We start from the raw sequence: 23,954 nt of genomic DNA on the forward strand, positions 1-23,954 counted from the left end.
AACATAATGCATCCATTGAATTGTATCTACTCGTTTCCGTGCTCAAGTTTCCTACAGTTGAAAATACTGTTTCTGAATTTACGCAGATCAGTGGTACTGTTAACAATGCACGATACACCTCGTCTGATTGTCTGGGAGTCCATTTTCAAATAAGTCAGGCTCTTGTGTTTTAGTTTTGGATACATTCTTTTCTGTATTGTGTATTATTATTTTAATATATAGCTAGTGGTAATTTCTTTAAAACGTCATTTTCTTTTGAGAGGGAGAGGTTTGTGTTTGCATTTTATATTAGCCCTTTGGTTTGAAATTTATTATAAACTTGACTAAATTTGAGCTTGTTAGTTTTTTTTATACATTTTTGCTTTCTTTTCAAAATTCTTTACAATCATAATTATGTAAATATCTGAAAATATGTTTCAATTGATTACACTGTGTGACACAATTTTTCTAAAATGAATTCTATCAAGTGTATTGCCAAATGATATGGGTGTCTAACACATCACATTTCTTAGTTATATAACATTTTCATGCACCCTCGCTTATAATGTGATAAAAATAATTTAATTTCATATACATTTAAATAAATAAAAGTATAAAGCAGCCTATAAGTATATACTGTGAAATATATCATTTAACACAGTTATTATTTAATAGAATATTTTGTTTAAGTTAGAAAATCTGAAAGTTTCTGAAGTGGCAACAATTACTTTTTAATTTGCCTTTTATTCCGCAAGAAACTGATTCTTCCCTCCCCTTGCATATAAAACTGGGTTTGAGGAAAATTTTCGTCAAACCTATGGGAAAAATTTCAAAGGATTTTTGTATTTGAAAAGTATTTTTCCCGAATTGAGTGATGCTAATGTAAAGAAAAATGCATTTTTGTCAGCCGACAAATATGAACGCTTTTGAAAAACTAGGATCTTAATGAAAATCTCACCCAAAAAGAATTAGCGGCTTGGTTGTATCTAAAGGAGGTAGCTCGCGGATTTTTAGTCAGTAAAAGGGCAAAATCGTCTCAAATTAAACTTTTTCTCAAAAATTCAGATTTGCCGTAAGAACTTGAATGATACCTCATTTTAAAGGTGAAAGCTTGCAGATTTTGAAAATGTGTTGATAATGCTTATACTTGCAATAGAATTTTGGTTTTAAGTTCATGTTTAGGCCTCTATCAATTGGTTCAAAACAGCAGTACGCATGAGTAATAAGTTAGACTACGTATTAAAAAAGGAAAAATATCAAATATATTTTTTCTTTTCACCTGTTTTATTTGCATAATGTTCAAAGATTCTGAATAATTCAAAAAGTTTTTTTAACAATAGATTTAATGTCTAAAAATGCTGATGATTTTTTTTCTGAATTACTTTGGTACGTCCGTCACTAACTTCGGTTTAAAATGATGCTATTTATTTATTTTTTAACAGAAAAATCCCAAATCGTAGGCTTACGTTTTGTTTCATATGAATAACATTATATTAAAAAAAATATTATTTGATGAAAATAATTGGGTAAGTCAACGGACATACCAGTACGTCCGTTACTGAAACTAGGCATTTTTGGATCTTTCATTTTTTTTGATGGTTTTAGATCATTTGTATATTCTAAATACATAAAATTGCTTTTACTAATTGATTCCTTTTTTTTTTTTTTTTTTTTTGCTTTTTTAGACAAACCAAGACATATGGATAAAACTGAGACATTAAATGTCTCTAACTTGCACAGTGCAACGTTGCCTGAAGAGTGTGGATCTAGAGTCGTTGATGTTCCTACATATACAGATACTGAAGTTCCCCTCGTGGAAAATCTTCATAAACTAGGATCTCATACTGTAAGATTTAGTTTTGAGGACAGTTATAACTCTCAAGAAACAATTGCCACTCATCTTTTGAGAAAAGATGAATTGTGTGACACAGACAGAAAGAAAGCAGTTGTAGGTAGCTTACCTTCACAAAAAATGCATATGCTCCCCTCAAGTGGAGATTCATGTCAAATATTTGGGGATGCAAGTAAAACTGAAGCAAAAATGAGTTCATCAGAATATGTTATTAGAGCATCTGCAATGAGAAATAAAATAGAAGAGAAAATAACTGAAATTGAGAAGAAAATAAATCTTCCAAATTCCGAGTTACATTCAGAATCTTTGGAGTCTATCTCAAGGTAGGTGATCCTCAAATAGATTTTTACTTTTTTACTTCTATTATATATGCATTCCGTCAAAAAAAAAGTCAGTAAAAATTTTGTGTACTTTCATAGTTAAAATTTATTTCATTGGGGTAATATTACTTGTTCTATAAGTAGTTCCTTGTGACTAAATAAGAAGTGAATGTCTGCTACTTCCCTGTTATATATTATTTCTACGTCATATAAAAAGTAACTTCTGAAGATTCAGTGTAATGTTCATCATTGGGGTATGAAAAATCCTTTTCTTAGTGTGGTCTGATGATTGTATTTACCAAGGGGTCACGATATGTACTATATCATCGAAGTGGATTAATTGGTGCCATATATTTATTGACGGTATGGTCACCAGAGTGAAGTATTGATAGTAGCTAGAGGTCACCTCAGTATGACCGAGTATTAGAACTAGCTATATGCAGTGCAATCCCGTTTCAACAGACTTCAAGAGATAAAAGATTTTGTTTGTTGTAACGGGAATTTCATTGAAATGCAACTCGAGCAACGTAATGGCAATTAAATCGGGACTGAATTGTTTTTGTTGTTTAAACAGATATTTCGTTGTATTGGTCTTTGTTATAACGGAATTTCACTGTATAGTACTAGATAGTTGAGGACGGTAGATATTTTGAACCTCATGTACAATATATTAAATGTCATTAATTCTCTATTTAGTGAAATTGACTAGCTGACAAGAGTCATTACAGTGAAGTTCACGCAAAAAATTTCACTCATTTTTAACTTTTTTGCAGTACAAAATGCCGCACAATAATATAGTAATGTCAAAAAGCTTATCCTAAAATGATGTAAGCGAGCTCAGTAGTTGGAATTAAAACTGAGAAATTTTTCTTCATTTTTTACGTCCGACACCATGGAATTGCCCATTGGAGTAATATTACTTCTTCTATAAGTAGTTCCTTGTGACTAAATAAGAAGTGAATGTCTGCTACTAATTCAGTTGTGACTGGAGTTATTTAATTGTTTAGAGCACTGGAGTGATGTTTAAAACTAAATGGGGGGGGGGGGGGCCTGTGCCGCCCAAAAAAAGTCTAAATGCTGCAATTCTGCACTCTGTAAGTCAGCGATTCCTAACCTTTTTAGTTATGCGGCCCACCAATCGTGTAGGAAGCACCCTTGAGGCCCACTAACTACTATATATTACCTTTACAGCCAATATTTACTTTCAGGGGCGGGGGGAGTAGCATTTGCTCATAATATTCCTTAAGTCTAAATAATATACCGTATTAGGACTGAAAGTGTGTTAAAAACCAAATTCTGGAGTTGTTAATCACCTTCTTTTCTCATGCTGCACCACTGATACTGACATACTGTACAAGAACAATTTTCAAACTAGTTTTTAAGAAAGAAAATAACTTTATTGTCATTCACTTAGCTGGCATAGCTGTAAGAAACTCAAAAACAAGTCGTCAAAGTCAAAGCTCCATGGGACTTTTGACGCTGTTTTTCCTCTACGAGGGAGTTGCTATCTGGTTTGAAACTGGATGGTTTTAGTTTCAAACAACTTGCAACATTCAATGCATTTCTATATTATTTTTTAAAAATTTGCAATGAAAAATCTCATTCAAATAGGTAGGTTGTCGAAAAGCCCCTCAAGCGTCTCAATTCACTGGTTAGTCACACCTGTTCAGCAAAGGAGGATCATTTTTAGCTTGAAGCTAATACTAATTTCTTTGGTAATTTTCTTCAAAAGAATTTGATTCATTAGATTTTATTTTCAATTTTAGGGGAAAATTCCTAAGAAATATGAAAAATCTTAATCTTAAAGTTCATTATTGGCGATGAGCCAGGAAGAGTTTTTGAGTGACGGTACATCTAATGAGTGAATTTTCGCAAATAAAACGGGCATTAAGACCCCCAGATTTGCCTTGGTTCAGATTCATGTCTAGTAATATTTAGCATAACTGTTTTTAGCAACACTGTCTAAAACTTTTGAGTACATTATGCGGTAAAAAAAAATTGATTTTTTATCAGGCTACCCAATGGTCCAACGCAGTGACAAATTTTGGTAATGCAGAACCTGTAGTGATAACCATAGAACAAGTCTTGACGAGAGCAATAACACAATGCAACAAATGAATGCTAAATATTTACACCTTTTTGTCTCTCAGTTTGGAGATCAGATCTCAATCCTTTTCTGAAGCCACCAGAAGTTTTCTTTCCTCTTCACGGGTATTGACTCGAGTTGGTAGTTGTATTGCTCGCTGATAATGAGGTGCGTTAAGAGTAGGCCTTTAACGTTGGGGTAATAACATAAAAGGATGTTGAAGGCAAACAATTTAGTGGCATTTCTTTGTAAAGGAAGTATGCAGTTAAGTTCCTATCCTCTATTAGGAGAGTAGTTACCATCTGTAAAGATGTGTATAACCCAAACTGTCTTGTACACCAAATGGTGTGTACAGTAAGGATAGAATAACAAATTGCTTAAGACTTCCGGTGCGATTTTTGCGCTGATCATCCGTCAGTATTCGATGAATCTGCTTTTATAAGGAAAGAAATCCTGTATCGTCAAAGTGTTACTACCTGAATCAAACCTCACAAAACAAACACCTGGTGTCATACAATGTTATATATGGAAGATATTTTCTCCATCGTGTTTTTTTTCGGTTAATGATCTGCAAGCTTCAAGGAAATATGCCAGCAGTGCAGTGTATATGTTACTTGTAAATATGGGAAAGTTAGTGTCATTTTTGATGGGTACAAAGAAGGAGGAAACAGCAGAAATATCATCTGCTCCCTATTACAGCAGCCAAGCCTTTTGCTCTGGAAGACTTTTTATGCCTCATATCTTGTGCTCTGATGGGTTCATGGGATATCTATATACAGTTGGCTCTCTGTTTAACAACGCTCTATTTAACGACTGCTTTTCAGGGTCCCAGATGACCCACTATAGTGTTAAAAGCATTCTATTTAAGGACTATTTCTACTTAAGGACGATGTTCTGTGGTCCCTTGAAAGTCGTTAAACAGAGATTCAACTGTATATAAAAGAAAGTCGTGTTAGTCACACCATTTATAACTTAAGAACAGCTGAACCGTTTGGGCTGAATATTGGCGGGGAGGTATCTTAGAATCAGGAGACGGACATAGAATAATACTTTTATCCCGTTCGACCGCAATACTAAAATATTTGTAACTGCAAATTAAATGTTTAGTTAATTGTTTAGTTTTATGAATTCCTAATAGATGGCGGGGTAAGTTTAGTTCTATGAATTCTCAGTAGATAGCGGGGTAAGTTTACTCGAGAGGGCGCTGGCCGACAGTGTCGATAGCTACGCTATTGTGAGACTGTTGTGGTCAGTGAACTGATTTTTGAATGAGTTTTTTTTCCGTATTCAGTTACATAATTTGATTTTGTATGATTTTTCTATTGAGCTTTGTTTTCCTTATTTCTACTACGTTTGTTTTTGTTCTTATAGTTGAAAATAGTTATTTACCTAAGTAAATAATATCATTTGTTGTATTATTCAGTTGTGATTGTTCTTTATAACGTTTTTGTTATAGTATTTTTTATTTGGTAAAACATTTTAAATTGAAGAAAAAAAAACCACTTCACTCGTTAAAGGCCAGGGTACGGTAGCGTGGTTCCTTGACATGTTAAGCAAGCACGCTATACAGTTGAAGGATTATTTTGAGTTTTAAAGCTAATGTCAATCTTTTTATGTGTTTTGGCGAATAGTTTTAAATTACAAGCAGACTCTAATAGGTTTTTGAATGTGTGTACGCATTTTAATTGAAGAAAAATGATCTTTCACATCAGAAGGAATGGAAGGGATCGTGGATTTTTTTTTATTCAACGGACTTTAAGTTCTTAGCACGGGCATCGCCGTGAGGGAACTGTTAGTAGTGTTTCTGAAATTGAAAAGTCTGAAAGCGGACTAAAGTGCTCAACTATACGCACAAACTGTGTTAGACATAGCTGCAACAATAACGATTTTGGCTAAGATCTAGATACCAATATAGAACTTGATAACAAAGACGTTTTGCTACAATCTTAGGAGAAATTATTTGAAAACTCCAGTTCTGACGGAGAGTTAATCTCAATCTGATGACGTATTTGAGGCATGCATTTATGTATAACGTAAACTAAAAATTTTGATTTTAGATACTGCAAAAAACGATATGGTACACTGTAAAAAATTTTAGTGTATCTCAACACCAAAATTGGTGGCAACTACTTTACACCAAATGTAGTGTAGTGAAACTCCACAGATAGTTCTTGGTGTAATCAAACACCAAGAAGAATTCTTGGTGTCTGATAACACCAAAAATTTGTCTTGGTGTTTGATAACACCAAGAATTATCTGTGGTGTTTCACTACACGACGCTTGGTGTAAAGTAGTTGCCACCATTTTTGGAGTTCAGATGCACTAAAATTTTTTTGCAGTGAACATATTATACAAGTTTTAATTTCCCAATTGATTATTAACAATAAAATTACATATAATTATTTAGTAAATGAAGCTCCAACTTTTTTTTTCATATGAGGAATGGACATTTATGCCTAAATATTGTTCAAGAAGTAACTTTTAAAATACTTAAAGAAACAAAAATTATCTGTATGTTAGAACAACGAAATGAACACTTTAAACAACATAGAAATGGAACACAGTTTAAGATTTCAATCAAATTTATTCAAGACTTCTTAATTAGTCTTAAAAGTATACATAAACACAAATTATGCATAAAAACAGTAGAGTATAAAATTTCAGAAATCACAATACCATAATGATAAAGTTTCTTGCTACCCAAAAAATTTTTATTTTACAAAAAAGTACTGTCTACTAAAAATTCAGAAGTTCATCTTTAATTTCCTTATTATACATCCAAGGTTGCATGGGATCCATAAAAACTCCATATTTCTAGGTAAAAGTATTAAACATTATTTAAGTATTTGAAGAATCAATTTTTCGGTAACAAATTTTTAAAAGTCTTGCATGTTATAAATTCCTTCAAATAAATAAACGTTTGTTTTAGGGGGAACCGGGATAAGTAGGATACAATCAACTTTTTTTTTCCCCCAATAAGTTATGTTCTTGTTTTTTTTTTAGTAATTTTTAATGGATCTCAAATGCATAAAAGGGAATATTAAAATGCAGAGTAAGGTAAATAACATATCGCAATGCTTTATTCTTAGCATGATCTGCACATCACACAGAATGGACCAACCTAATCCAAAACTTATAGGCAAGCTGGTTCATTCTTCCAAGTTTTCAAAAAAAAAAAAAAAAAAAAAAACTTATTAGTTAACTTATACATTAACTATGTAACCAGAATTGTTTTTAATGTTGTTATATATAAAAAAAAAAATCAGAAAAGTAATTCAACATTTACCACCACTTTCTCATATGCCAGTTACTAATATTCAAGTTAATGTGTTTGAATATTTGATTAATTTGATTCAGGTATTAAAACATATTTTAACGAAATATACCAGTCTCCACTCAAGTAATAGCTGCTAAAAGGATATGAAAAAGGGAGGTCATTTACATCAACAACAAAAAATTCTCCATATTTTTTTCTAACTTGATCAGCACCATAATGTTGAAAATAAAAGCTTGCATGATCTTCCGAGAGAAAAAAGACTTTGCCTCCACTAGATATTATCATTTTGATTTTTGAAAAAACTGGCTCTTCATTAACTGTACTTCTTACTATAAATAACCCACACACATACTTTATGGAATTAATGCTAAAAAAAGAAATAGAGTAAAGCTGCCCTACAAAATTATATTCTTTAACAACCACCTGAGCAGTTTCCGGTTCAATTGTATCAATATTGATTAGTTTTACAGTACCAATTAATTTATTGTTGTGAAGATAACCATTTGAGTGGGTAGCCTGGTGAAGTTGGTGGCGATTTGCTAAGGTTTGTGTAATGTTTTTTATAATTTTTTCATACAACAGCAAGCTTTTTAAAATAGCCTAGCTTCAAACCTTAATGTCCAGCAGTTTCGAAGTGGGCCGAAGTTTAAGAAATGCAAAGGATAGTGAATCAAAAAATGTTGTTTAGGAAGAATGACATTATCAGGGAACATATCCTTGAAAAATTGCAGGTGTTCATCGATTCTTATCTTCAAATATGCAATATAATCTGTAGTTAGAATGGGAGCAAAGATAATACAGTAGAAGACCGTTATAACGCCGACCTATATAACGCAATTCCTTATAAACCGCACAACTTTTCACAAGTAAACAATAAATTTTTAAGCTTAAAAAATCACTCTGTTTTGCTTTGCAAAAATAAAAATTGTTAGGCAAATTAAATTTTGAAAATTTTTCATCATTCCATCTTAATTCAAAGCTTTTAAATTTAGAATTAGTAACCATAATAAACAGAAAATACCAGATGGCTCTTGAAAATGCAACTGTTATGCAAACCATGAAGCCAGCAGAAGTGCAGGGTAATGCACTTTCTTTTGATTGTGAAACACATTTATTTGGAATAACTAATTGTAGTATTAGTGCTTTAATATTCACTGCAGATAAAACTCATTCTGAAGTGCTAATGTATAGATATATTCTGAATGTTAATTTCAAAATTTGTGAAATGATCTATATAATGCAAAATCCTGTATAACGCAAAAGCTCTGGTCCCAAGGTGTGCATTATAATGGTCTTCTACTGTATCAACAATTTCCTTTAGGTCTATCAAGAATTGCCAATGAAGATTACCTTCAGGAATATTATTTCCACCATGAGCAATATCAGGAGGTATACCACGTGTTACATGAAAAAAATTAGAGTTAAAGGGAGAATTTCGCTTAATGCCATAGAAACTATCTTTTGTTGCATCTTCTGATAAATCTGTAACTGATAAAAATTTTGAGGAGTTCTTAATGGAATATTCTCATCTGAAAAAACATTTTGAATTTCAGTTTTAGAAGACAAACATGATCTACAGTAATAGCTCACTTTAGTTGAGAATGATTGAACAAATCCACCAATCATATTACTCCCCAAGTTATCCCCACTAATGAAAGCTAAATAACCAACAAAAGTTTTATTGTTGACAAAAATACCCTTGCATCATAGGGAATATAACTCTTTAACTAATGGTTCAACAATTAGATCAACAAAAGTTTCAGAGTATTTAACAAAGGTACATACTAAAAGGAACAAGCTTTATTCCATTTGGTGTTTCCTAAAAAAAATTCAATTGGAAAAACTGCAAATCTCCTTCATAATACTTCCTTCTTTTATAATTAGTAGATAACGATTCTGTGCTGTTAGAAATGCAGCTGTCTTTTAACATTGTTTAATGTAAGAAAATGATCAGAAGTTATTCCTAAGTCTGTGCAACTATTCCTAATTTTGTTAACAATATGATCTGTTTGCATCTCACATAAGGAAGAAAAATCCTGAACAAGTTTTTATGTCGTGGATAATGGCAGCAAATGCTTTTCCCGTGTCTTTAATAGCAATATGTTTTTTTAGGTTTGGCTCAAAATCTGCTTCTACGCTATGTTCAGAATTAACACTATTTGAATTACTGTTAACAAAATCATTTGAAACTAAAGAAGTAGAGGCTTCACCATTTATTTCTAAAGAACTTAAACTTTCATCATTTGATAAGTCAATATTTTCTTCAGATGAAGCTGTCTGACTAAAGTGCTTTCTACTTAAATGCGATTTAAATGAAGAATAAACTTTATAGTTGGCGTCACAGTTACTAAATGGGCAAATTATTGTTTCATTTTTGCTCAGATGATATTTTAAATGTTTAGAAACATCAAACAGATTTTTAAAAATTCTAGATACTGGAGAGTTAGTACAAATTTTACAAATATATGGGCCTAGAACATTACGACTATCAAGAGTTAAAATACCTCTGTGACATCTTAAAATATGACTCTTATATGCACAAAAGTTTGTAAAATTTGTGGGACATTCAGCTATGTTACATTTCACATTAAATATATTGTCTTGACTATGACTTAGATTTAAATGATTAAAATATGTGGTGAAATTATTAAAAGTTAAATCAGAACATAATAAACAAGAAAAGGACATAATGAAATTATATTTTAAAAAATTAAGTGATAAAGTCAGATTTAGGAAGACTAATTCTGGAACAAGGTTGATAAAAATAAAACATTAAAATGTATTACATTTGCAATTTCTCAACAAAATTTACAACTTTAGCAGTAAGTTTTTCATTTTGAATGTTCATTTTAAATATAAAACTTTCTAAGAAAAGTAAAGTTTTCTTCTACTGTCTGGGGTACTGGCAATGAAAGATAAAGTAACTTCCAAAAAAGATGGCTATTGCTTCATGGATAGAGTCGGCTTCGATGGCCACTTGATGTTCCGCCAAAACAAAGAATCTTGTACGGTTTGTTTCCAAACCAATTATAGCTATGTGAGGAGATGCAGAGCCTTTTTCTACAAAGTTAACTTCGGCTGACTGCAAAAAAATATTTATTTTCAAACAGTGGCAATTATTGCACATTATAAGCCACAAAACAACTGTTTTCAGATAATAATTTCAGGAAATTAATTTAAATACCAACAAGGAAGATATAAACAAAAAAGAAAGTTATTAACTATTTAATTAGTTTCTTTCATTTTTTACTACAGTATAACCTCGATATCTCAAATCTCTCGGGACGGGAAAAAATTCGAGATATCGAGTTTTTGAGTAATCAAGGTTTAAATTAATTATACACTAGTAACTCTCACAATTACACAAACGTACGCTTTATGCATTTATATATGTACTATGGGACCACTTTGAATTACGATCAATAAAATAGTCTTCAATATTTTACCAGATTTGAAATTTTATCATTGTTGAAAGTGCACAGGATGAGATTCTGAAATGAACAACAATTTCAACTTGGTTTTTTCACCTAAATATTTTAAAATTCTAATTTTATCTTCAACCAGTAACCTCACATTCAAAAAGTTCTCAGCGGCCATTTTGTAGGAGTTAAAAAAGCAAAATGATGAAAATGAGGAACGCATTTTCCGTTTTCGCATGAAAACTGACCGACAAAAAATCGACCCCATTTTCTCAAAATGGACAACAAATGCACAAAGATTCTAAACTCTGGAGGAAACACAGCGCCTCCCTCATACCAACGCTCCCCTATTATCTTGCCCCAATCCTCTATTCACAAAATTTTCAAGAAACGGGATGAAAAACGTTAAGCAATTGTCCCTGGAACTGGTTTTACTACAAAAGTTGGCAAAGAAAAACGACAATTGAAACTTGCTTCTGTGCAAAAATTTCGACATATCAAGGGTTTTGAAAAATAAATTTAGAGATAACTATGGAAAATGCATAGGAGTTTTACAGAAAGTGCCTGGGGAAATTTTTTTTCCGAGACATCAAGGGTTTCGAGATATCAAGATTTAACTGATACTAATTTACTATATTTTATTCATATTTTAAAAACTTAAAATATACGCATGTTTAACTCCTTCAGATAGTCCAGAATGCTAATAATTTAATGAAAATTTCTCTGACATAAATACAATTTTCTTTTTTTAAATGCCTAAAATTTATGAAGAGTAAAACAAATTTGAAAAAATAGAACGTAAGAAGAACTATCTTGAGGCAGGAAATCAGATTTAAAAAAAAAAAAAAAAATCAAAAAGTCTTTAGGATATAGAAGATATGCAACAATGACTTACATAATGTAATATAAAGTTGCATATTCTACTTACTGAAAAAGTCAAAGCCAGTTGTTCCCCTGAAAAATGCACTGGCAGAGTTACTAGAACTAATATTTCGTTAACAGCTTGAAAGCTTCGAGTCGACCTAAAATGCAGGAGTTACTAATTTGAATTATGCAGGAAGCTTCTTTTCGTTTAGGACTATCAACAAAGTGTTCAACTTCTCACAGTAAGAACCTAAAAAAATCGGAATGTAATTAAATAAATGATCCTTCTTAGTGATTCTACAAAACTCCTTTTCAAATTCAACTTTATCAAAAAGACTAGGAAATTTTTCCTTCAGTGTATTTATTTTCATTTTTCCTACAACTATGTTCTTTTCTTCTTATTCAAATGTGACTTCTAACTCTGACGGCTGCGTATGAATCTGTTCAGCCAGCAAAGTATCAACAGCACTACAATTGTTAACTATTTCTTCAATTTTCTTCGTTTTTTTCTTCGCTGGACCTCTGTACTATTATCAAATCTTCTCAAATTCTTTTTTCTATCTCTGATTGACTGTCTCCATCCTCCATATCCACTTCCTATACTTTCCTTCAAATATGGAAAGTCAGAAACTATTTTCCTTGCCGCATCTGTAATTTCTATAGATGAAGGATATTTTGTATTCTTCGTAAGCATTTTGCAATAAGAAGCTACGAACTCTGCTCGCAGCACTCTTGATAAAGGAACATTATCATGCAACACTTCCCTTAAGGAACTAGGGAAATGAAGCGGTTTCTCATATGAACCTTCATTTAAAGATGAAGATTCAGTACTATGTGATTCGCAGGATATCACTTCTAAATCTTGGCGAATAGCGCCAATTGAGTTCAACTCCTTCTCACTACTTTTATCAACATATAATACAGTTGGTAGCTGTTATATCCCGCAATTAATTTTTCTTCGTCTGAAACATTAATGTACTCATCCCACGTAGCATTAAAAACTTGAAGGACTAGTGAAGAAGTTCAATTGAAAAATTTTCAGTTGCTGCCTAATAAAAAAGAAATAATTTAAAAAATAAATAAACAAAAGCTTTTGTTGATCAACAGAGAATATTCCTAATACTAAAAAATGTTATAAATGAAACTTATTTACTCTAACCAACGTGTTTAAAATGTTTTGAAACTAATAAAAGTTATTAAATATTTGCTATAATCATTCCAATTTAATATGTACTTCGTACCTTCAAAATTTGTACCTAAATTATTATAATTCACTGCAGAAATCTGAACATGCATACATGTGCACTTGCACTTATTAAGAACATGCACATTGACATAATGTTCATATGCCCAATTCACAATTTAACAATCAATAAAAACGTGTACAATAACGTATAGAAGCAGTACAGTCTACTCTTAATAACTCGAAGTCCCAAGGGACCGGCTAAAACGTTAGAGTTATTGATAATTTGAGTTATGGAAAGTTTAAACAACAGTCTCAAGAGTTTGGGACCCGATAAAAACTTCAAGATAAAGGAATATTCGAGTTGTAAGCTTCCAGTTACCGAGATTCGACTGTATATTGTAAATATTTTATAGTTACTTCAAATGGCATTAGTTTTGTTAAGCACAAAATTTTTAAACCATTAATTTTTTTATTTGTTAAATGATGATTGGCCAAAATACTTTCTTTAGCCAATCAGTTTGTTAGATGTCTATCGTGTTTAGACCCTTGTTTAATGTTTTCAAAAAGTCAAAGTTGTTACAAAAAAATTTAGTATCATCCTGAAAGAATTAGCTTCGGTGTCCAGTAATGCAAGCAGTGTGGCAAAATTTTGCAGGAATATCTCAATATTTTATATTCAAAAAGAATATGCCGAGTTACGCAATAAACTTTTAGATTTCATTAGAACAACACGATTCACTTGAATTTAACAGTTCAGATATTAACATATATACACTGTTAAAGTTTATTTGTACTCTTAATAGCATTTTGCTATGTTCAAATTTAGTATTGTACATTGGCAGGTATTACAGACCTGAACACGGGACACGTAATGGAGCAGACTATTTTGAGCACATGCGCAGAGCGATCTACTGTGGGGTTGGATTCGATTTAACCGACCCTTGCACTTCTATGAGGCAGCCAACGGCCGGATATTATTTGGAGCGTGTTTAAAACCAATGTGTAAATAGTTTATCAACTAACTGAACAGAAAAGCACTGAGCCCACTTCTTTAACTGTTACTCTTTGGAAAGAAAATAGCTCTATACAAACATACTGCATGTTAGAATTTCTATTTATTACTCGTATTTAATAAATTTATTATATGTGTTTTTATATTATGCAATCACTTTTGACGTTCACAGCACAATTTGGATATAATTCTTTTGCCACTTGGAATATTCTGCAATCTTTAATTTTATAAATCACAATATTTTTGAAAACATTCAAAGAATTATACATCAAATTTGGCATAAGAATCAAAACAGGCATCGAGTACCATATATCAACCAAAAGAGAATGAAATTACAAACATATCGTGTGCTAGGAAATTTTTTATTCGTCATTTTTTATGGTACACATGTGTATATATAGTGCAATTGCATTTGGGAATTGCAAAACGATTTGGTTATATTTTTTTCCCGCAATCTCTAATTTTATATGCCACAATGTTTTTGAAAACATTTAAAGAACTATCAAATTTGGTATAAGAATCAAAACACACGCTGTTTTCTAAATGGAACATTCAAGAATGAAATCCCAAAGTGCATACACAAACATCTCGGTTGGCTCAAATGCTCTCATTTATAAGAACTCCAAAAAAAGAAAACAAATTGTTTGTCCCACACCAACAAGAGAACTGCCGAACGAGGACTTGCAATTCACGAGACCAGGAAATTTCTTCAAAATAATGATATAAATTGAATGAGTAAACAGTACAGATAGAATCCTAAGCAATTCTTCTTAATCGACAGAAAATGTGAAAAAATGAGTAACATAAAAATTTCTAGATTTACTCGAATCAAAACGCATATTTCTTCAACTTTCCCCTGATTCCCAAATCAACAGTTAGTAGATAAAGCATTTACAGTTCAAATTAATTTTGGAAACAATCTGTGCCTGTAACGAATAGTCTACGTAATTTGAATTGACCATCCACAACAGTTATTCAGTATCTGATAATGCAATCTTTGGATAACCTGGTTATGCATAGAAATATCTAAAGGTTTAGAAATACCCTAAATGTAGAAACATAATCCTTTTATTCAGAATTATTACCTCAATGAAGTAGGTACACCACATAAAATGAGTTTACATAATACATTGTTAGAAATTAACTACATAATATAAACTGAAGGCTGAGGAAACTTTTAGTACTTTACAATTTTTCTCCGTTTAAAAAATAAAAATAAACATTGATTATAAATACCTTTTTCAGGTCGGTCACTGAAGATGGCAGTCTATGAACAAATCGTCTATTGTCATAGGATATCAAAATTGAATTTGATTCAGATATGCTAAGAGCTACATTCAAAGAAACAAGGATTAAAAATTTAAATTAAAAAATTCTGGATAAATAACATTTTTTTATTTTTACAAGCTGCATTTAATACTGAAATGTAACATTACCAAAAACCATTGAAATCGAAACTTACTATAATGTGCTAAAAATCACATAAAACATTAACTTTTTACCCGACTGCGCGACGCAAAGAGGGTAATGTGTTTATCAGTCTATATGTATGTCCGTTTCTATGTGGCGTTCTACAGGCTAAACGCCTTGTCCAATTTCGGTTTACGTCAATCGATTTGTCTTAACCTTGGGTGTGTCACTAAACACATGACAGTAATCAAAAGTACCATTTCAAAAACCGGTTGCCATTTTGTCAGTTCGGGATCGGCGCACGTTGGGTGTTGCACACTGTCGCACGCTACCTGCGTGTGACAAATGCAGGTAGATTTCGCTGCCTGAATTTTTTTGTTTACCAAGTCTACTAATTGGGGTCTCAATGGCCGAGTGGTCTAAGCGATTGCTTCTCCCACTTGAGGCGGTGGATCAAGACACCCTTGCTCCGGATAAACTTTCCCCTCTTTCTGATGTGAATTCTTTCATGTGTTCTTTATTTTTATTCTGTACTGTAATAAAAAGCATATTATCGTAATGAAGGCAAGAGACTCAGATTGTAGTCCTCATCAAAATAAACCCGTTCAATAAGTACCAAAAGAAGGAAAGCCTACTAATTCGATTTTCATCTCTAACACGTTGCAATTGTTTTTGCTTTGATTCAAGGGACTGAGTTTCGCGACGTGTACTTTATTGAGAGGCTTTTTTAGTTTTGCGAGAAAGATTTGACTGACGGGGGGGGGGGGACGTTTCCGATTTCGCGTCATCATGTGTTTATACAGGCTGTTTATATAGCTGTGCTGTGGTTGACTTAAGTTCACACATTTTTGCAAAAGGTCAAGCACATGTAGCTTTAAAGTCGAGTTAGGTCCTTAGAGAGACACAAACTCTCTCAATGAAATGACAAGGTTGCGAAATGTACCGTTTTATAATCATAATAACTAAGTCAATGAAAGTTAACTAAAAAGTGTAAAATAAAAAATTATTAAATAAAAACAAAAAACCCGATTGCGTAAAAACCAAAAAAACTAAAAAGGAAAATGTATAAGCCCAGTAGTTTAGAATGTATTAAGTACTACTGAATAACTACACCGTTGAAATAGTTTTATAACCGTCCACAGATAAGACAATTCATAAATTCAAAAGCAGAATAGAAGGATCAACAGTCGGGGACCATTCAAATTTTACAGGGTTCCTTGAATCAGAAAGGAATGGGCCCCGACTGTTGATCCTTCTATTCTGCTTTTGAATTTATGAATTGTCTTATCTGTGTACGGTTATAAAACTATTTCAACAGTATAGTTATTCAGTAGTACTTACATTCTAAACTACTGGGCTTATACATTTTCCTTTTTAGTTTTTTTGGTTTTTACGCAGTCGGGTTTTTTTTTATTTAATAATTTTTTATTTCTAATTAAAATATAAAAAAATCAAAGACCGAGGAGCACATCTTTGGTAAAAATTGTACCTGTATACCAAATTTAATCATTCTATAGGCCTTACCGTTTTCTCGGGAAGCGCGGCATACCGCTGCTAAAGTTGTAACGATCATTCATAAAAGAATGTATTCATTAGTTTATTTGGACGGACGGACTGAAGACTTTTCCAACAATTCTGCAAAGTAGCCTTGGTTTACGGTAATCAGCATTTCATTACAAATAAAATTTTACATACCTTTTGAAAACTTCAATCCCATGCACACGAAAGCTGAAGGAAGACAGGAAGACGTTGCCAAACTGCTTGAGCTTCATTGTTTTGTTGCCACCATTCGATTTCCAATCTTACGCCAAAGGTTTGGAGTTAAGGTATTGGAGTTGAAAATATTCCTCGAATGATGTTTGCGCTTGTGACCAATAAGAATTCACCAATATCGCTGTTTGATTTCAATTACACCACTTTTAGTGTATGGGTAAGCTGGATATGGTGTTGAATTGAAATAAAGCGTTGATTTGCAAAATTTTTGGAGTTTCTTAACCCCAAACTCGGAGAAGAATTACACCACAGTTTTTACAGTGTACAAATGAAAAAAAAAAAACAGTTCAGCGTAATTTTTCTGACCATTTAATCAAATGCACTCCCAGAAAGGAGGGGGAAGGGATCTTTAAGTAGGGGAATGTGAGGTAAAACCGGGACCCTAAGGTTTGCAGGCTTCCAGAAATCACAGTTTTTGCATAAAGGAATAAAATTTTGCAAAAGTGTCCACTACTTATTTATTATTGCAACCGCAGTTTCAAAAACATAAGTTTTTTTTTGTTAATTTTTTTTAATAAAAAAAAGTCATTTTACCGAGCTCTGCCCCAGTAGTAGGGTAAAACCGGGTAGACATGTTATTGCTGGGAAAATAAAAATTTTAGAAGTTTCCACAAAAATCAAGTTTTATTTAGTGACATTTGTTAACTATTGTCATAATAGAATAAGTATAAAAGGACGCATATTGATTGATAAAGACAATTAAATTTACTGACAACTGTCAGTAAATTTAATTGTCTTTAATTTTTTGCTGTAATATATGGCCTATTGACTCAAGTCGCATGTAAAATAGTAAGCTTCCTCTTCGGCCCCAGAGCAACTTTCATGGGTGCAACGAAGACATTGGATGCATTGGATCTATCCCTTAACCACACTTTGGAGTTCGAGTAAAGCTCATTGCAGTAAATGCAGGCAGTATTGTGGTCCTCTTCACTGGACTCATTCCTCATTTCCTCCTTAATTTTTTTCTTCTTTTTAGACGCTTATTTTCTGTCCCTTTCTTTTTGGCATCTTTATAATTTTGCCTTTTCTTTGATTCGTTTATCTTTTCTTCAGGATTTTTTTTCTTTTGTCCATCTTAGGTCTTCTTGCCATCATTTTCCTTTTTCTTTTTAACCGACTTCAAAAAGGAGGCGGTTATCAGTTCATACCGTATGTATGTTTTTTTTTGTTTGTCCACTCACAGCGTCTCACCTAGTGAACCGATTTTTATGATTCTTTTTTTAATGGATAGGGGATGGCTCAACTTAGGTTCCATTACTTTGTTTGACCATATTTGTTCTTTAGAAAAAAAGTTATGGGCAAAAAACAGTAAATTTTATGCAATTTCCATATTAAATGATTAAAATGATATGAAACCAATTGTTATAAAAGTTTGGTGCCACATAACAATAACATTAATAGTAATTGTAATAATAATTTTGAATAAAGGCTTCTCTGAAGCAATACAGTGATATAGAGCCGAACTTCTATAAGGTAACTTCTTACTTTTACTGAAATATCTACATTTACACTAAAAAGAGTGAAATAAAAAAAATTTGGGAAAAAAAAATAGAACCGACTTCAAAATTGCTCTAAAAAGTGAAAAATAATTTTATTCTTTAAACACCATCGATAATACTTTTTAAACATAATTTTTGAAATTCGCGCAAAAACGATAGCCATAACTCAACAACAACTATAAATTTAACCAAGCCTAGTTTCTTCACTACCGCATATATTTGCATTGATGACAGCGCATTTGAGTAACGATATAAATGTATCGTTCCTAACTTTGGATGATTTTCTGAAAAAATATGAACGAAGCATCGTTGCACGGGATTTTACTTTTTGTTTTTGCGCCAACTTCAAAAATTATGTTTAAAAGTATTATCGATGATGTTTAAAGAATAAAATTATTTTTCACTTTTTAGAGCAATTTTGAAGTGGGTTCTATTTTTTTTTTTTTTTCAATTTTTTTTTTCTAATGTTGCCTAAAGATGAAGCTTGTATGGGGAGCCCTTCAAAATTAGTTTTTGCTTTTGTCTTGTGCCCCTTTCGCTACGTCTTTCTCTCAGTGTATGGGGAAGGTACCCGGTTTTGCCCCGCACATACAGCTTTCACAAAAAATGCCGTCATATGCCGCTACAGACATATGCGTAGAATGATAATGAAGGTAATCAAATGTTGCACAAAGAGAGCTACATACTCTTACTGTTGCAGAAACAGGAGCGTAGTATAATCGGTCTAGTTTTGTTCAAAAACTTTAAGCAAAAACCACTCAAACATAATTTTCTTCAGTGGAAAAAAGCGAGTCTATTGCGTTCTAATTTAATGGCCGTTGCTTCTGCATCAACTTGGAAGGTGATTCCTCTCTTGTCCACGCGATTGCAACGCTCACAGAGGCTAGAAAGGGGTACCCAATTTGCTCCCGACTTCTCGGTTTTACCCCACGTTCCCCTATATTATTTCGTTTTGTGAAGTGAGCCACTGTTCTTGTGGGGTGGACAGTCCTGATTTAATGCATTTCAAATTTGCATGAAATAATACTTCTACTTGAAATAGAAATAAGGAGGGGGGATTGAGTTATTTTCTTATTTGGGGGGGGGATGCTGTAGTTTTGGGAGGAGGGCCGCCATCGCTCTTGTGGGATAGACACAATTGATTTCTAACTTTAGCTTAGCATAAAAAAATATTTCCACTTGAAATGTATTTAGGGGGGGGGGTTCGGGTGTACTGCTTCGTTTTACGGGGAATGGGGGCTCTACAGCATCATTGGTGGGTTGTGTCATCCCTCTTGGGGGTAAACACCTTTAATTTAATGCTTTTAAATTTAGTATGACATAATATTCCCACTGGAAATGCACTTTAAAAATTCCGGAAATATTCCCAAAATAGCAATTTGTAGATGCCCCCCCCCCCATTCGAAAACCCGACTCATAATGGGGTGGAACGTTTTACCCGATTTTATTGGGAGGGTAATAAACAACTTGCAACTGGTTTAAACTTTTTTTTTCCGATATTTGGGTCCAACCCCTATTTTTATTGTAGGGAAGACTGCGGATACTTGATCCCTGGGGATACATACATGATCCCACACCCAAAAATGTACCAAAATCATTAAGTAGAGATTTGAAACCCTCAATTATATTAGTTATATTCGTACATAAAAACTGGCAATATTTTTTTTCTTTTTAGTCATTTCGTTTTAGCTTGAGAAATGATTGTCCGAATGTGTAAGGGGAAATTTTTTTAAAGGAAAGCATTCTGAAGGTTACATTATCCGTTGTATACCACTTAAAAAAACTCGAAGTGTAATGTTTGAAGTATAGACAGTAGGGTACTTCAGAAATCTAGGGAAAAAACCGACTTCGTATTTATGTTCCTCAGGTGTTGTTGCTTTCCGCCTGCGAACTCATTATGGTAGATTTAAAAGAACAAACTGTAAACTTGAAATTTTGCTTCCTGCTTGAAAAGTCAGCAACGGAATAGCTTACCAAATGCTTCAACAAGCTTTCAAGAACGATGCTATGAGCCGTACACAAGTTTTCGAGTGGTTTGGGCGCTTTAAACGCGGGTAATATGAATGTTGAAGATCATGCTCGCTCTGAGCCCCCTTCAAAATCTCGAAATGATGAAAACATTGAAAAAATCTGCCAAGAAATCAACGAGAGTCGTCGTTTTACGATTGACAGAACTTTAGACGAAACAAGAGTGAGTTGGAGCTCGTGCGGGCGATCGGAAGGATGGTTCCTTCACCATGATAACGCTCCCTTACACACTGCCTTCACTATTAACCGCTAATTGGCCTCTCAGGGGTGGCTAGTCGTTCTTCGAATCCCGTATTCGCTAGACCTAGCCCCTGTGATCTTTTTCTGTTCCCGAGGATGAAAAAAAATCTGAAAGTGAAGCGTTTTTTGATTTTGTGCTTCGCAACGGGCACTGGACATGGTCAAAGTTAAAGAGTTCCAGGGGAGCTTCTAACAGTGGAAAAAAAAATTAACAACTGTTTTGCTTCTTCTCTTTAAAGGAGAATAAAGAAATTTTGTGAATAAACTAGTGTATAAATATTTTCGAATAAAAATGAGGTTATTTTTGGGTCCCCCCTCGTATACTGTTGTAGCCAAGCGGAACCGACGTGTGACCTCCACGTGTGTGACATCTATGGTTGCAACGGCTGTTGGTAAAATGATATCTGCCACTGCTGTGTGCCGAAGGCTACACATGAGGGGACTGGATGCAACGAGTTTGTGTTTCTCTCTCCGTCCAATCCAGAGGGGCACGATTAAAGTGATGCTGTCAACATGTCAGTTGGACTGTGTCTGATTGGGGCAATGTTATGTTCACACAGGAGTCTAGATTTGCTCTGCAACCCGATGACAAGCGTGTAAGGGTCTGGAGAGAACAAGGCACACGTAATCAGCCCCAGAATATCCCCGAACACGAGACATTCAGGGATGGAAGCATCATGGTCTGGGCAGGGATTTCGTTGGGGTATCACACCTAGAACCCCTACAACTGGAGAGGCCGACGCTTCCGCCATATTGGAGCAAGCTTACAACAGGGAAAGCTACATTTATTGGCAATCATTCGTCAAACAGGGAACGAGAGAGTCGGAGAGCGAAGGTGAGCATTGGCGAAATTTTGTAAACGGTTGGCGTCGTTTCCAGGTTGCCAGTCATTTCGCGGGCTATTAATTATCCATTTCTTTTTTCTTTCTGCATCTGCTGGAAACCTGAAGAGCTGAAATCCTCTTTTGGAGCTGTTTGCACAATTTACAGCCGAACAACCACCCATTTGACTCAATTTATGCTAAAGAAATGTTAACATCAGCAGCAATGCTATCGCTACGAAGCACTGGATTAAATTTGCTCCAAAATGGCGGATGCGTCGGCTCCTCCACTATAGGGGCCTTGATCGCACCGACCTGCTGTGACAGACGGGGCTCTGTGACGGCTTGAGGGCAGTTCACTTATCGGCCATCCGTCCCGTCCATCCCGTTTTTTGACGTGACGGACTGCCGACAAAAACAGAGTAGCAGACACATACGATCGCCACACATCAATCACGTGAATTAACTCACCCACCAGAGAAAAGAGCGCGCTGCTTGGGGGGAACCAATGAAATGCTGTCCTACTTTTGACGGCCGTCAGATATCAAGGTTCTTCTGATCGAAACCGGTTCCGTCCAAGATGGCTTGCTGTCATGGCAACCAGCAAAGAAAACCTGTTTCGGGAGGAGAAAAATGTGACGGATGGCCGATATGTGAAGAGGCCCTTACGGTATCGGGATCAAGTCCTTGACCCTACTGTGAGGTGGTACACTGCAGCAGTGGCTCCTGTTTTCGTTAGAATGGACGATAATGTGCTTCCGCATAGAGCCGCCATCATTGACGACTACCTGGAGAGCGAGGGCTTTGCAAAATGACGCAACGCATCTCATGTTTTTCGCCAAATATGCGAAGATTCAGTTCGCGAGACGGGCGGCCCCGAAAGTAAACATTCGGGTAGAAAGGCGGCAACCTCACGCACTTCTATCACAGAGTTCTTTGTTCCGTTGTTCTACCAGTCGCTCGCTTAATAAAAAGAGAATTTTTCAGGGGGTTGACGTCTTCAATTATAGATTTTGTACTTTTAGCAGAATTATATATTTTTGTAATAATAATATCTTGGTTGGTATAAACAAAGTTTTACAGCCCCAAGCTATTCCTTTCCTGCAAGGATTGCCAGGGGCTGTATTCCAGCAGGATAATGCCCGTCCACATGTCGCCGGGACTGTCAAATCCTACCTTGATTCGCAGCAGGTAAAGTTTCTTCGTGGCCTGCATATTCCCTGGATATGTCACCAATTGAACATGTGTGAGATTTCGTTGGGCGGAGTTTCGCTCGTGATCCTCGTCCTGTTGCTTTGACAGACAAACTTTGGTTGCGCATACAAACAATATGGAATACTGTTCCGCGGGCGGATATTCAAACTTTGTTTGACGCCATGCCCAGTCTAGTATCCGCACTTATTGGGGCGCGTGGTGGCCACACAAAGTACTAATTTCTATCTCTTTTTATTGTTTGTTTGGTTTGAAAATGTAATCATTTATTTGTACCATTACCAGGGTTGGGTTTTTGGCCGGCAAAAAGGTATTTTTGCCGGGACAATGGAAAAAACCATGGCAAAAATGGAAAAAAATGGAAAAAAACGGCAAAAACCTAATTGCAAATAAAGTAGCATCATATTGTTAATCAAGAAATAGTGACAATATAATACAAATAATGCGCTTTAATATTTTAATTATGTCTCTCCATGTTACTTCTAATTTATAAGGTGAAAAATAAATAAAAAACAAATGTTGGGATTGCAAAACTTAAGATTTTAAATGTTTGCTAAAAACATTTTTTTCTGAATGAGCCAATTTCTTCAATGCTAAGAAAAAGAATGTTTACTTAAGCTTAGTAAATTAATAAAAAGTTTGAATTCTAATTATATATATATATATACACATATTTAATTAATCACTTTTTTTTTGATCCCACTAAGATTTTTAAGCTATTTAATTCAATCTAAATTAAAATTCTAAATTAAATTCAATCTAATGATATTTCAATCTAAAGAAATATGTATTTTGCTTTTTAATTAATTTTATTTCTTTTATTTTATAGTTGCATCGTGATTAAGTATAATTTATATAGATATTTAGTATTCTGTAAAAAATGCTATAATAAACAAGCTAATTAGATTTTCATTGTAAGTTAATTATTTGTCTTAGATGTTGCAAACTGAAATTTTATGTTAGTTTAAAAATTTAA

General features: G+C 33.8%; 1 protein-coding gene across 1 annotated transcript in view; it reads left to right on the forward strand.

Moving 5' to 3' along the window:
- The first annotated feature begins 2,020 nt into the window (after positions 1–2,020).
- The window catches only part of LOC129233109 (rab-3A-interacting protein-like), a 77,793-nt gene continuing 55,859 nt past the window's right edge, over positions 2,021–23,954 (forward strand). The window contains exon 1 of the mRNA XM_054867168.1: positions 2,021–2,154. Within this exon, the coding sequence (XP_054723143.1) occupies positions 2,021–2,154 (134 nt within the window). The remainder of the gene's footprint in view (positions 2,155–23,954) is intronic.

Source organism: Uloborus diversus, unplaced genomic scaffold (genome assembly GCF_026930045.1).
Source record: "Uloborus diversus isolate 005 unplaced genomic scaffold, Udiv.v.3.1 scaffold_17, whole genome shotgun sequence".
In the NCBI taxonomy this organism is placed as follows: Eukaryota; Metazoa; Arthropoda; class Arachnida; order Araneae; family Uloboridae; genus Uloborus; species Uloborus diversus.